We start from the raw sequence: 15,135 nt of genomic DNA, 5'->3' as shown, positions 1-15,135 counted from the left end.
AAAAAAAAAAGAAGAAAGCATCAGTGTTTTAACTTACAATCTGGGTATCCACGTAAATTGGTGATAGCTTTACAGTTCGAGTTGTCATCATGTCTTCAAATAAATGTGTTTCTATTGAGTCAAGAGGAAAAACAATCTTAAAGGGCAAAGAGGAAGAAAGAGAGAAATAAGTTGGTGTATAGTCAGCGGAGCTAGTGAAGTCTGGTTTAGTAATCTTGTCATGTTCCTTACTGAAGTAAATCCAGAAGTTTGCCCATGTCCTCGCAGGCTGCCCACCCTGTGTGTGGCATCTTTACCACGGTGGGGTGCACCTCGGTGCCTTCCCTGGGCTGGGCAGAGCAGGGCTCACGGGCAACCAGTGCTGAGCTGTGTGCCTGAGAAACAGGACAAACTGCTGATTCTGGCCCCTGCCTCCACCCTCACAGGAGCACCAGGCTCAGCCACTGCTTATTTTCAAAAATAATCTTTTGAGACACCTGTCGTTCTGTCAAATCCGTTTGTATTTGGCAACATGTTCAAAAACTGTCAAGAGATGGAGGGCAAACAGCCTGTTTCGATGTGAGGGCCTTGGGAAATGAAGCTGAATCAGCTTCTTGTTCAGCTCATGGGTTGGCTTCTCTGTGCTTGCCTTTCCTCCTTGTATTTCAGATAACACTTGCCTGGTTTTTCAGTTTGTCCAGTTTGGAACTGGACTTCAAACTGATTCCACGCAGTGTGATTATCTTCCATCTGTACAGTCATCATTCCTGTATCTGGATCAATGAAAGAGATTTCCACCCCCTCCACCCCCCGCCAACATTTTTTCCCCAAGAAAGTTTTGATTTTAATGGATTTATTGTGGTATGCAGGATGTTTTTAAACAGCAAAGAATAGACAGTTTCACCCCCTACTGATTGTTCCTAGGGTTGTTGACTAACCAAAATTAATTTCAGCACTGAATTATAAAAGCTTTTTTTATCACTGAATGATAAAAAGGGTTATTTACTGAGCTAAAATACATCTTGTTCCCAGGTGCTAATTTGTCTGTTCCCTGGTGACACTTGCATTTTGGACTATTGCAGAACTATTTTCAGTTTTACGTAGTGCTTGATATTAACTTCTCTACTCTTTCTTCTTACAATTTAATTGATTTCTTGTGACTGCTGTGTCAGGGAAATTATTAAAGAATGCTGGTGGATAGCCAACCCTGTTTAACTTCTCTTTAATTTCTTGGGTCCTTAGATTCCTTGTTTTTCTCTTGTGTCAGAATCCATCAGGAAAATCTTGTAGGTATAGGTAATACATATATTTTTAGGTCAGTTGACTTAAGTCAGTTTGTAGTAGACAAGCTTCTGGATCAAACATCTTCAGCCTGAAATAAAATAACAGTCCTCAAGCTCAGTACAGGTAGAAAACAATTAATTGCTGTGAGCTCTGCTGCAGTGGGGGGAGGATGTTGAAATCTGTATTGCCTGTGGGGCAGAGAAATATGTTATAGGAATGGAGGAAACTAATGTGTAATAAAGTCACTTTCCCTTTTGAGTCAATTATTTAAAATTATTGTGAATTTTTATTTTCCAGCCGTGTGCTTTCCTAAGTCCTTAGAATCAGGAATGAGAACTTAGAAGTGGAATCATTTTGTTCTGTGTTGTGCTGGTAAATCATTATTTCAGTGTTTGCTGCTAGTCCTGCTGTTGTTTTTCACCTGCGTAGTTTTGGGGAAGTCATCTTGGGATTTGGTGAATTACTTCAGTCTGGGATCTGTGGATTTGGGTTTGAATTTTGATTGCAGTGTGAGGGATTTATGGTCACTGGGGAAATGTGTTTGCAATGCTTTTTATTTTTATCTTCAACATGGTCACACGTGTCCATTGGGAAAATGTGCATCTCCTCAAGTTTATTGTGGTGTTTGCGTTGTTTTAAGATTGGAGGATGAGAGAAGTGTTTTGAGGTATGCTTTTCCAGTAGAGGTTTTAACTATACATTGGGATGAATGTCATAAAGCTGATGAAAGTCATAAGCTGTGCCATTTGTAATAATTGAGGACATCCAATAGCCACTACTGTAGTACCTTTCAGCAACATTTGTTCAGCTTGTTCAGAATACTGATATGTTTTTGTGTAGCTGTGTCTTTGGAGAAAGTTCCCTTTAGACCAGCAAAGGAGTGCGATGATGAGCGCCCTCGCAGCGCACGCTGTGGTTCTTGATACGCTGCCTAGATGTTATGGCTTGTTTGAATTTCACGTTGTTGGTGGTGTTGTGACAGTAGGTGTGTTGGTCCAGTGGACAGGAGACTGGTGTCAGTGTAGACTCTGAGAACAGTTTGATAGAAAAGCATTTGCTTGGTATCACACATTGGAGATGACTTCAAAAGAGTATGAGTTTTCAGACTGAAAAATAGATGATATCTGTATGTTTTAGGAAAAAAATAGGCTTGGTTATATCTTTATAATCTCTTTCCTTAAGTGAGCCCGTGAGGGTTTCAGCATATTTATGCGCCTGTTCCAATGCCTTGAGACTGAGGTGGTGTCAGGTTAGGATGGATTGAAGGTATTTGGCAGTGTACGGGGTCTGGAGTTACTGTTCTTGTAAATTCTTAAGGCAAAACATGGTATCACAGAACGAGAAATTGGTGATCCGACTTAAAACGTTTGTAGTAGCATCAAAGGCTTTGATAGAGGGATGATAGAAATTGTGTAGTTTATAGATGTGTTTTAGTTTGTCTTCAAGATAACTTGCTCAGTGACTAGTAAAGGGAGAAATTCTTTCATGCGTTCTGATGGTTTTTGTTCCATCTGTACTTGGATTAAAGACCTGCCAGGCTTCCCAGTCTCGGGGAGCATATAAAAAAGTTCCTAGAGCAGGAGAGTAGGGTTGCTTAGTTTACGGGGAAGAGAACTTGAAACAAATTTTAAGGTGAAGAGGAATCAAGCCAGAGTTGCCAGCTTGTTTGGCTGATTGTCCAGGTTTGGGATTACTTAACAGCTTTTTCTTTTGTATCTAGGACATTGTGGGATTTAAGGATCAGGTAGCTTTTCCCTGGAAGGCTGCAGTTGTGGGCTGTTTCAGAAGAGGGATTGTAGTGGTGCGAGACATAGGTGAAGGGTGTCTGGTTTGATGTGGAGGTGGGTTTTCTCAGGAAATTGTTGAGATTGGGAGGTAGGGTTTGGTTCTGTAATTACTATATATACATTTTTTTTCCCTATTTAATGAATTTATGGGCTAACTTAATCTTTTTTGGTCTACCTTAGCTACTTTTTTTGGCTCTTGTTCAGTTTTCACAAACTTTTTTAGGAATGTATCAGGTATTTATAATTTAGGCACTCTGGCCAATGGATAGAGGCAGGACATGGAAATTACTCCCTCTCCATGGTACACCACTATATTGTCAGTATTCTAGCAGAGTGTCAAGAATCAACAGTCAAAAAATCTGTGCTACTGTGAGCTCTTTTGAGAAGTCCCTTTTATGCTAAGGCAAATTTGATTTTAAATTTTTTTTTAATCATTTACAGAGTTATTTGGGCTAAAAATAATCAACAATGGAAGGAAAACAGCTTTCTTATGACTCTTGTTGAAGTTTATTCCTGCTTAAATGAAAAGCATAAGTGGAACCCCTGTCCACTTAATGATTCTACAAGTTAAAAATGGTTACTAAAACAAGGGTATTTAGACTGTCTCACTGCAGAAAGATAGCATTATGCTACTTGTAGAAATGCCTGTTGGATATTTGCTAATCCCTTTATTAAATGCAACTTCTCTTATAAGGAGCTCAAAACACGAGAGATTTAACAATTTTTAAAAAAATCCACGTACCCTTGTGCGTGCAAAAAAAATTGTATTTGAGGGAAAAAGGAACCTTAGTAGAACAGATGCTAGTTAGCTACATCGGGCTGAGGGTTAAGCTGAATTTCCAGCCTGACGGCAGTATAGGAATCCATAGGTTTTTGTCCTATGAGCACTGCTGAAGTCCCTGGACTGGGAAAAACTGGTACTTTGGGATCTTCCAGTTCCTGGACTGATAGCATTGAGAGACTCTCTTGGCCTAAAACTTCAAGGGTTATCTCTGGGGTAAGTATAAATACTGAGTAGAAGCTTTCAGTACCTGTCACACCTGGATAATGCCCAGAAATCTGCTGTTCAGGGGGCTTGGATTGTTACATCGTTAAGGACAAGGATCCTGATAGATCTAGCAACTAGGAAATGGATAGAGCTGCTTCTCAAAGCTTGTGGTCCAAGGCGTGTGGTTTTCTAAATGAGCAGTTTTCAGTGGTGGGAATGCTTTAACATAATCCTTCAATGCTGCCACCTTCTGAAGAACCACTGTGCCTTTGCATTCTTTTGAGGGTAGGGTGGTAACGGTGTCTATCAGGAAACTGGAAGACTAGTACACTTCAGGGTGGTCCTGCATTTACTTCTACATGCTACAGCAAGAGTCTCTTTATATTAACCATTAAATATTGCTTCTGTTAGCAGCAGCATGAACTTAGAAAAGTTATTATTTTAGTGACCTTGTTTTCCTTAAGCCTTTGTGTATGTCTCCCGAAGTTCATATGAGTACCAGAATTAGTCATTTACCAGAGTTTTTGATTTATAAGCGACTTCAAAATGCATGTTTTCTTTGATAATCTGGACAAAATGTTCTGCAGTTCCTCTTGGTTTTTCTTATCCAGCGTCCCATATGAGGAAAAAAGAAAAAGCAAAACAAAGAGAACAAAACCCTTGAATCATTCTGATGTTTTTTTTTTCCTTTATTCCAGTGTTCTGCATGTGAGGCTTTGCTGCTTCTTGTGAAAATTGGTTTTATTGTTGGCAATTTTCCAGATGCAATGAATAATAGAACACCAGATGTCCACTGCTGAGAAAAATTACAGATGAGTAAACACTTTTCTGAGGTAGCATAAAAATCTATTAATACTGCTTCTACTGTGCATACACCGTGTACACTCTTGGCCCATTGTGTATTGTGCTGTACAGAGATGAAAATCCAAAGCCTGTGTGATGATCTAAATGTGTTTGACTACACCAGGGATTCCTGCCTTCCTGTAGATGTGGATTATTTTGCAGGAATAAGCAGTTTACTAACTGAAGTGCTTGAGTGTGAATTTAATCACTGGATTTAATTTTAATTATTGTCACAGATGGATTTGATTGAGGGTAAAGTCACAGAAACATTAGAAGAAATGGGGGAGGAGGGGGGAGAAGGGGTGTCAAGGGTTCATCTGGTTCTCACCCTTTCCCTTCCAGCAGGCACAGTTACAGTTGTGCTGTGTTTTCAGGCGAAAAGCAGGCTGTGTTCCCAAAGCCTTGTCTGCTTTTTCCCAGCTGTTTCAACCACAGAGTTCACAATGTTTGTTGTACCTGACAAGTGTGCCCCATCTATCTGGGAAAAGAAGAAATCTTCAGTGGTGGATAATTCACATTTGCTTGAGCAAACTATTGGAGTGCTTCACTAGTCCTTGCCTGGATTTTCCTTGATGTGGTTTCAAACCATCGCTTGTCCAGTTCTCACTGAGAAGGGGAGCTTATTCTCCCCCAGCATTGCCTTTGCAACAGTTTTTATGTACTGAAAAAGTAGTCATCCTCCTTGAGTCTTGTCTGGTTCCAGTGGTACTCTCCTGTTGCTTTCCTGCACACAGATGTTTCTGAGCCTCCTGGAACCCTGGCATGGCTTGCTAAAATTAAAAACCTGAAAAGTTTTATGCCGTTTTAGTGAGCTGAATTGGCTTACTAAGAAATCAGCTGAACAGGATGGTCCCTTTTTTGGGGGAAGCATTTCATTGTCTCGAAAACTATCTTTTAAAACTTTATGCTAAGTTATGGTCAACACTTACGCTATCCCTATCATTATTCATTTTCATGACAAATTTCAAAAGTTTTCACTGATTGCTCAGTCTTTTGTTGGGAGGATGACTCCACAGTTTCTATGATAGGCAAAATCTCTCTTGAATTTAAATTTGTCCCATGGCCTTTTTTTGTGATTCTCAATGCCCTTGCATCATCTTGAAAAGATGAGTGAGTTTGTCTTCTCAAGACTCTTTGAGTGTTGGAAATACAAGTGCAGAGAAGCAGAAGACTTCAAGGATCTATCTGTTCGTGCTCATGATTTGAGGATAGTAGAACCTAGCTTTCTAGGAAGTGGGTAGATAGCTGATGTTATCCTAATGGACAGATGGCAAGGAGCAAGTTGTTAATTTAGACCTTAATTATCCAGATACTGAACCAGCATTAGAACTCAGTGCCTTAACTTTTCGTCTTGTGTAATCAGACCGTAATTACTTGTCTTATGAGTGACGGAGTGCCTGTAGCCCCCAGTGATCTCAGTCCCAGTTGTGAATGCTCAGTGCTGCAGAAAATCAGGTCAAGTGTCTCACTGGGGTGTCCACGGAGTGAGGGGCGGTTATGCCTGAAGAGTCTGTAAGAATAACAAAGGGAAAGCAAGCTTGTTTTTGTATGCTCAGTCCATCAAATTGATTTTAAATAATAATTACAAATTGAAAAGGATAAAATTTCTGTTCTTGAGCAAGCCGTATCTACAGGCTATTGTTTGCTCAGAGCATTTGGTTAACATCTTTAGTATTAGCCATCCAAGGCGTTATGAGAAAGCATTATATTATAATATAGTTAACAGTGGAGATGATCAAACAAAATAGTGAGTGATGTGTGACATTTGAATCAGCTGTGCTATTATAATCGTGGTTAAAAGATTGTATCAGCTTTTCTGTGTAATCTTAGTGTCAGTGCCTTGGCACACATGCACAGTACAGGAATTAGCTGCTACCTTCTGGAAATAGTAGCAGAAGATACAGAAAAACTGGCTGGTTTTGGCAGCACTCTTTTTAGAGACATGAAACTAAGTATAGAAATGTGGTAGTATGACTTGGAGGTTTTTGTCATTTAAGAATTTTATTCCCAGCTCTGCAAGAAGTGCTTTGTGTAACCTTTCGGTGTGAGGTCTTGCATTCGTAATTGTGAAGAGCACAGAATAATACTGTGCGCTAGAAAGTGAGACTTGAGATTGTTTTTCTGGCTGACTGGACAAGACCTTTTTAGGCTAAAAGTGTTGGTGAGAGGAAGCAGCGACAGCTGTTTTGCCTGTAGAGTCAGTTCTATGTGTTGGTGCAACTGAGGAGACAACTGAAGTTGAAGGCAGTGTTAAATGGACAGCTAGGGGTTGGCATGACATAGTTCTTGTTCCCACATGTATGTGTAATATATCTGGAAATACCTTTAAAGAATGGGGGAAAAGAAACTTTAGTCAATGCTAATGGGTATATACTAAATGCTTTAATTTTGTGTAGAGTCTTGCTTTGTTGTTCTCGGCCTTATATTTTTCTTGTATTATTCCTGTTACCTTTGTGAGCTCACTTCTCTTTTATTGTTTTATGTATAATTTCTTATTGACGTTTTCTGAGGAAAGAACAATTGTCCACCCTCAGCTTGCTGTTCTGATATGTCCATTCTTCTGAAAGATCCCTAGCCAAACCATATGCCACGGTGTTCAGAATTGTCCCTTTACTGCAAAACAGCCTATTTCCATCTCTCTTGGACTGGGGATCCCAGCACTGGACACAGTGCTCCAAACATGTCTCTTGAGCAGAGGGACAGGGTCACCTCCCTCGAGGTGCTGGCAGTGCTCTGCCTAAGGCAGCCCAGGAGGTACTGTTGGCCTTTGCAGCGTGGGCACCTTGCTGGCTTGTGTTCAGGTTGTTGTCTACCAGGTCTTTTTTGGAAAAGCTGTTTTCCAGGTGGTTGGTCCCAAACCTGTGCATGGCGTTGTTCCTCCCCAGGTGCAGGGCTTCACGCAATTCCTGTTTGTCTGTTGCTTCAGCCTCTCCAGGTCCCTCTGAATGGCAGCACAAGCTCCTGGTGTATCAACTGGCTCTTGCCAGATTTTTTGCCTTTGTTTTTGATGTGCCATTGCAGGTTGGGAAGTGCAGGTTTTACTATGTATTAAATGGGTAACAGCAACAGCCAAGACGCACATTTGTGAGAGCGAAGGTAGAGTAATAATAATATGTCCAGTATGATTTTGAAGGATGTAGAAAATGAAGCATCACCATGCTGTGCTAGCCTAGGTATTCCTAATATTACCTCATTATTTCACGGCTAGGTTGGATTAGTAATATCACAGACCACGTATTGGCAGGGCTTGCTATGTACTTTACGTATTGAAGGAGCTCATTAGTGCTTAGTGTTTATTTTTCTGTCACTTGGGCTTTCAATCTTTAAGTACTAAAATGTGATAATGTGAAATTTAGAATTTTGTGTAGAACGTCAATGAAATTATCTTAAAGATATGCTAAATAAGCATTATGTCTTGTTTGGCCTTAAGTGATGCTGTGTATTTTCAAATTCAGAGCTGAAGGAGGTGATTTAATTTGGCTTTCAGATCAAGTGGCTGTAGGATCAACATGAATTAATTTGTTTCACATTCTAAACCTGTAGCAGAAATGAAGCTTACGCTTAAAGAAATACATAATCCAAAGCAAACAAAAACTCCTGAGTGATAAAGAACTCATCACAGCATTTGTCAAGTTATTAAGGGTTAGTTCCTGATGACTGTTTTTCTAGTTCTGCAGGACTTAGAATTTACACTTTGAATTTCTAAATATTATTTTCACTTTGCAGTTGGGATGGCTGGGCAGGAAGGATTCAAGTAGTGCGCCCAAGGCCATGCATGGGTTTGGATGAAGCAGTAAAGGGCTAGAATTTATCTGCCTGCGTGTAAGATCCTCTTTTCTCTCTCACCTTGCTGATCCAAGCATTTAGAGTTTTGGCTCAGTGTGCAACGTGCTGCCTTTTGATGGGATTGTCGTTTGCTCCTGCTGCAGGCCTTTTCCTAGCTGCCAAACGCTGCTGTTGGGCAGGAATGTTGAGGGGACAAATCTTGTCTCTAAACTGAACATCAAACCTTGTTTCATGGGGCCGTGCAATGGCACGGCACACCATCGTGTATCCTAGCTTCTCTTCTATACAAGCTGTGTGTTTGGAGCTCTCGGGTTTCCTTTGGGCCTTAGCGGGATGGAGAAGTGCACTGCTTTACTGTTTTTCAACTTGCAAGAAAAGACATAGCAGGGAGCACTGAGGAAGAAAGCAAAGTAATTTTAAATGGAAAATGAAGTTGTGGCGTACAGTAGAAGATACTGCTCTGCTGGTGTGAGCCGTTGTTTAAATATAGTTTGCACTTGGATGGGACAAGGTCACTTGGTCAACATGGAAAGGATTTTGAGTTGGGAGTCAGTCAAGTACCAGCTATCTTCTATTTTTTTTTTATCTTCTAGGCAATGTAATTAATAGTGATGTAACTGCTATTGCTAAATTTCATAATAGTTTTTTTTATTTAGCTTTTTTGTTTAGTTTTAAGTTTTGATTTCAGCTTATAATGTATAGATACTTTTTTTATTATAAGGTTGGTTGAACTTGATTTGGCTGTTGCTACCCAGTGGATGCTTGGATCAGCTCTGTCAGGTTTGAGGGTTTGTGTCAAGTTTTTAATTTGTTTTTTTGTTGTTTGGCTAAAATGGGTAGATTACTTTAGCACCAGAGAGGCAAATAAACAATCTAAACACTACCAAAAATATACATGGCTTTTCACGTTAGTAGAAATTACAGAAAATACTCATGGAATGCATGTATCGGATTATTTTTTTTGAAATTGTAGAGCCTTTCTTAAAGCCAAACTCATTATGAGATACTTCCTGAAGAAAAAAATGTCATAAAACTGACAATTTACTAGAAAAGACTTTTTAAAATTATTATTTTTTTAAGCAGGAGTTTTATTTAATGGTCATTATGTCTGCCCTGGTTATTGTGCATAGTTAAAAAAAACAGAAGCAAAAGAAGAGAAACATTTACTTGTTTTCCCATTGTATGTTTCAACTGCATGGCGTCTTCTACTGCCTGATTTATATTCTTCTATAAGTAATTTTTAACTATGCCAGAATAAATTTATGTCATCTTAAACTATAGATGTGCAGGCTTAAAAGGCCACAAACCTGCTAAGGCCATTAAAATTAGGATTGAATGAAAACATCAGATTATTTTTTTTAAACTCCTGAAATAGAAGCAGTTGACTGAAAGTTAAAGGACTTTTCAACTATATTGTGTTTATTATAGTTTAAAGAACCCAGAATGCAAAAATGTGAAGTGCTCCTCCCCCTGCTCTTCTCTTCTCCAGGATAAAGGTGATAAAATGGGAATCTGTCTCAAGCTTTCAGGGGTTTTTATCAATGGCTTTGTACTGGGCCTGAATGAGGCAGAAAGGAGGAGAGTTTGATTTTCCCATTTATAAGAACATAATCTTTAAGAAACAGGTCTCTCTTCCATTAAAACTAGAAAAAATTTGAAGGTTCACGTTTGTGTAGTCCATAAGGATCAATGATTTTCCCAGAGTTGTCAAACTTAATTGCATGGCTAAATTGAGAACCCTGTTCCAAGCACATACAGCTTTTCATTAGTCACTATAGTGCCTTATTTTGTTTCCAAAGCAAGCCTAAGCAACGTGGGTGATAATTCAAGACTGAATTTTGGAAGCAAGTGGTGATGTTTCTGTGAGTGTAGAGCAATGTTACTCTTGAGTGAAGTTGCAAGGCAGTTATCCCAGCACTGTTAAAGGTTTCCTACCTCCAGCTGAGTATCTGGGCTGAGCAAGAAAGAGTGAATTAGCATCCAGAACATAGTAGCCAGCAGGACTGTATGGGATGTGTGTGAGGGGTATGGCTGACTTGGATTGTGTAATGGGGGAGCGTTATTCCATATAGTGCGAGACTCCACTTCTGGTCAGTCCCAAAATACACAGGATTGTGCCTTTTCTTTTGGGGCTTCTGGCTCTGAGCTCTTCATTCTCTGGCTTGTCAGCATTGACGATGCTTGTATTTTAGCACTTAAGGCTTAACCCTTGTTAAGTGCCTTTATTAACACAAGACAGTAGAAGGGCAATTTTGTCACCACCTAGATGGTCCAGCCTGGACCCAACCACACAGCGATAGGTTTCTCCCAGCACTGTTTTGCAGTTTCCTGTGTAGGATAGGGACTATGAGAAAGTACCCCAGGACCTTGCATTCCCTGGGTGTCAAGTTGTCTGCCGTTACCACAGTGTCAAGGCTTCCTCGGTTCCTCAGTCGCTTCTGAATGAGGCAGCTCCTCTCTTCTCCTTCTGGCTCTTTATACCCTTCAGTCCATACTTTCTTTTAGGCCAGGACTTTGCTTTTCAAGTAAGTTACCCCTGAGCAAGTATACTTTTCCTTGTGTGTGAAAGCACTTCCCTAGAACTTGTATGCTGCTGGTTACTATATCTAAGCATGCAGCACAACAGTTGCAAAGGGTGATAACTGGGTTTAAAAAGAATATTAAAAATAGAAACTCCATGTAAGAGATTCTGCAGGATGTCTGAAACATCTGTGGAAAATGTCTCACAAGAAACACACATAAATTTTCTTGAACTTCCTTTGAAAGCTCTTCTGAAAAGTAAGATTGATGTCCAGTATCCTGCTAGAATTAGATAATCTGAAGATCCAAGATGGATAGGTTTCCTTTTGAGGTCTAGTTAGTGTATGCAAGTGTCTGTGTGTTTGTGCATGCAAGAGTGCTTGTATGTGTTCAAAAAACACACTTTTTTTCATCTGTGTTAAAGGGAAGGTATGACAAAAATGTGTACTTCTAATTGTCATGGCAGGAGGAAAATGTAGTTGTAAATTAATCAAAAGCTTTCTTCTTTTATTTCAGGATTTCATTAAATATTCTTCTTACGTTGTACCTACACTTTAGTGTTTTGTGACCACCAGAGTGCATGTTATAGTGAACCTTTCAGTTTCAGAGATCTGAACGTTCCCTTTTTTGTTCTTCATGTACGAAGCTCAAAAGAGTCTGATGCTAATTTTGTTTATAGTAAATTCTTCCAAGTGTCTGAAATGGTTGCTTTATGTGGTTGAATGGGCATGTCATTCCCCCCTTAAGAGTAATTTCATCCTTTAAAACATAGTAATGACCAGTGTCTCAAATGAAGAAACGCTGTTACAGAAACAGCACAAATAGCATGTCATACAACATTTTTCCTTATGAAGAACTCCGACTAACTTGTGTCTTATGGTGACACTGATGAACTTCTGCACTAGCCTGGTGTACTGGCTGTGGGAGATGACCCCCTTTAAACCATTAATGCCAGAGTGGTACCTTTAATTCCAAACTTCTTTTGTTAACATTTGTTGTGCAACAAAGTGGCTTGCTAATGATACTCTACAAAAAATGGCCAGTGAGATGGCAGTACGTAGTGAAAAATTTAAATTTGTTGATGAGACACTGTAAGTCAAACTGTTGGATAGCACAAAAGAGTAAGTACTGGGAGAATTAGTTGCATGCATCTGTGAGTCTAATTGGAACTGTAATAACCAGAGGCAAAAAAGTCTGTTCTTGCTGTACAGTTATGGTTTTGGTAAATAAGTACTGATGTGGCATACAGTTGGATGGAAAATAATACTTTACATGTTATACTGTTTTGCTTAGACTGCTGCAGTTTTATTTAGATACTGTGTTTAGGTCAGGTCATGTTACCTCTTCCTGGCTTGATTTTCCTGCTGTCTTGTGCAAATCTACTACAGCACAGAAAAAACTGCCCATTGAGAAGAAATTAGATATTTAAATAAAAGAGATTTAAAATATCCCATGTTTTAAAAACCATGCAGTTAAGTCTTTGGTATTCATTGCCATTGATCACCTGCAGTGCTCCATGCAGCTATTTGTATTACCCCAGGATCTGTAAAAAGGGAGAATGAAATGAAACAAATCATTTTAGTTTCTCCAGAACTTGCATTTTCTGGAAGAATGGGGTGGCAGCTCTATGTTTTATTACAGCAAAGGTTATTGCATCTGTCACATTGTGCTGTTATTTAATGGTAAAGTCACATCTGCTGTCATTAGTCAACTGCTTGATTAGTCTGTTGGGTAGAGATGTTACTAGTGGGTGTAGTGGTACCACAGATGCAGTCTAGTTTATTGTTTAAACTTATGACTCTGGTTTCATCAGGTTAAAATATTTTCTACTGCCATTAGAAGTTTGCACAGCTTCTGACTATTCTGTGAAATTCTGTCACATAAAATGGTGAGCCACTGAGCCTGATTGAATAGGTGTAGTTCCATTAAAGGGAATGTTATCAGGAATATTATCTTTTACCTGTTTTATCAAAATCTGTATGATTTTAGGTGAAGATCTTTTGTCTTGATTCAAAACTAGGAAAGACTGTTTCTCATTAAACCAAACTTTTGTCTTGTAAGTTTGGTCTATTGTACAACTAGAAAATAAATTCCTTAAGTCTAGATCATCACATTTTCTGATTGCTCAGTATATACTGATCTTGTTTATTTACATTTTCTCAGAGTTCCACTTGTGTTTTTACATCAGAGTTATCATAAACAAATATGGGAGGTAATATAAAATACTTTGTGCCTTTTGGGGGTGGGTGGGGCGGTGGGGTGAAGTGATGTTCCCTAGACAGAATTGTAAAAACTGCATGCAAGATTGTGATTAAGCTGTCCTGAGGACATCCATTCCAAATTTCATGTGGTTTAATAGTAATGCGACTTCAAAATTGACTATTTTTGTTTACAGTGCTTTTAATTCAATGTATGACTATTTTGAAATCACGTCTAACAATTTCTTTTTATCTCTTTTACAGGCTGGACTTTTACATTCTTTTCATGAAAGAGGCTTCAAAGTAGCTGTCATAATAACTGTGAGAAGTTCTATGTAGCTCTTACTTTCAAGAGTGCTACAAAAATGATTACTTCAGATTTGCCAGTACTACAGTGAGTATATGTTTCTCTATATATTTGAAATCTTCAGTTTTAAAGAGGTTGAAGTAAACAGAGGTGATGGTGAGGATAAAGTACAAGCTTGAGAGAAGTGCAGATTAGTGTGGCTGTTCCAGGCCTCCTGTGTTGTCATAAGCTGAAAAACTGTGTGAGGGGAAAAAAAAAAAAAACAAAACCCCAACACAATCTAAAAGGTATTTCTTTATATCTATGGAGATTAACTTTACTGTGAAAAGCAAAACAAGTTCTTTGCTATTTTGTGTTTCTGAATGTTATGAGGTTTCAGAAATGTGTATGGGTTTTAGTCATAATTGACCATATTTGTATATTCCTGTCGTGTACTCTTTCTTATAATGAGCTATATTTACTGTGCAGAAAGCCCTGGGCTTCCGCGATGGAAGACAGCAAGTGGCATTAGTGTGTTTTGATCTTGCTAGGAAACAGGAGTGGCTTGTACAAATGGCAGCGGTGCTGTGCCTGGAGAAAGTGAGCTATTGGAAAGAATAGAGGGGCAGTCTGTGGTGAGGGGAGCTGGACAGTAAATCAGGTAGGGCTGAGAGAGGAATTTTAGAAACAGGAACAGAATGGAGCTTTGTTTGAAAGGGTGGGTTGACTGCGGCCAGCTGCCAGGTGCCCACCCAGCCGCTCTTGCTCCCCTCCTGACAGGGAGGGGGAGAGAACAAGGTCAAGAGGCTTGTGGGGCGAGACGAAGACCAGAAAATGACTTACTGACTGCCCTGACGGGCAAAACGGACTCAATTTGGGGAGAATTAATTTATTGCCAATTAAAACTATTTGGATGATGGAGAGAAACAAAGAGAAAAACTAAGCCACGTTCCCTCTCCCCCCACCCTTGTTCTCCTTGGCCCCTGGTTACTCTCCTCACATGCCTGCCCAGCCTGGGCTGCCTCCTGCCCCTGCCCTCACCGTGCCCACCGGCCCTGCTGCCCCAGCCCACTCGGTAATGACTCTTTTTGCTTGGAATGAACAGATGAAAACAGGAATTTTCATGGAGGGTAGCAGAGCCTCAGTTCATCAAGGTTGGGTGATGTTCCCAAACTTAAGATTTCAAGTCCCTTTGTTTAAGAAACCAAATGCTTGGATGATTGTAAAGTTATTTGTCTGACCTTAATAAAAACAACGTGCTTTGCATAGCAATTTTTTCCTTATATTTTTAAAACTTCTCTCAAAAAAGTTAACTTCTGCTGCGGGTGAGCACGTGGCTCGGGGTGGGGATGGCCTGGATGGGTGGCCCTGGCGGGTGCCAGCCCAGGGGGCTCTGGTTAGCTCAGAGGGTAGTTGTCAAAAATTTTTTTTCTTGGTTCATATTTTCCTGGATGTGCCACATTT

The 15,135-nt window shown here is 39.7% G+C and overlaps 1 protein-coding gene across 4 annotated transcripts in view; it reads left to right on the top strand.

Moving 5' to 3' along the window:
• The window catches only part of STAG1 (stromal antigen 1), a 199,381-nt gene that overhangs the window by 29,340 nt on the left and 154,906 nt on the right, over positions 1-15,135 (top strand). For 3 of the 4 annotated variants that reach the window (XM_040612606.1, XM_040612609.1, XM_040612608.1), the window contains exon 2: positions 13,650-13,779. In XM_040612606.1, the coding sequence (XP_040468540.1) occupies positions 13,751-13,779 (29 nt within the window). In that variant the 5' untranslated portion in view covers positions 13,650-13,750. Of the gene's footprint in view, positions 1-4,750; positions 4,872-13,649; positions 13,780-15,135 lie in introns of those variants that run through there. The other variant, XM_040612607.1, reaches the window with a different exon arrangement.

This window comes from Falco naumanni, chromosome 13, assembly GCF_017639655.2.
Source record: "Falco naumanni isolate bFalNau1 chromosome 13, bFalNau1.pat, whole genome shotgun sequence".
Classification (NCBI taxonomy): domain Eukaryota; kingdom Metazoa; phylum Chordata; class Aves; order Falconiformes; family Falconidae; genus Falco; species Falco naumanni.
The sequence above is the reverse complement of the archived record's forward strand: the minus strand, read 5'-3'. Positions and strand labels throughout refer to the sequence as shown.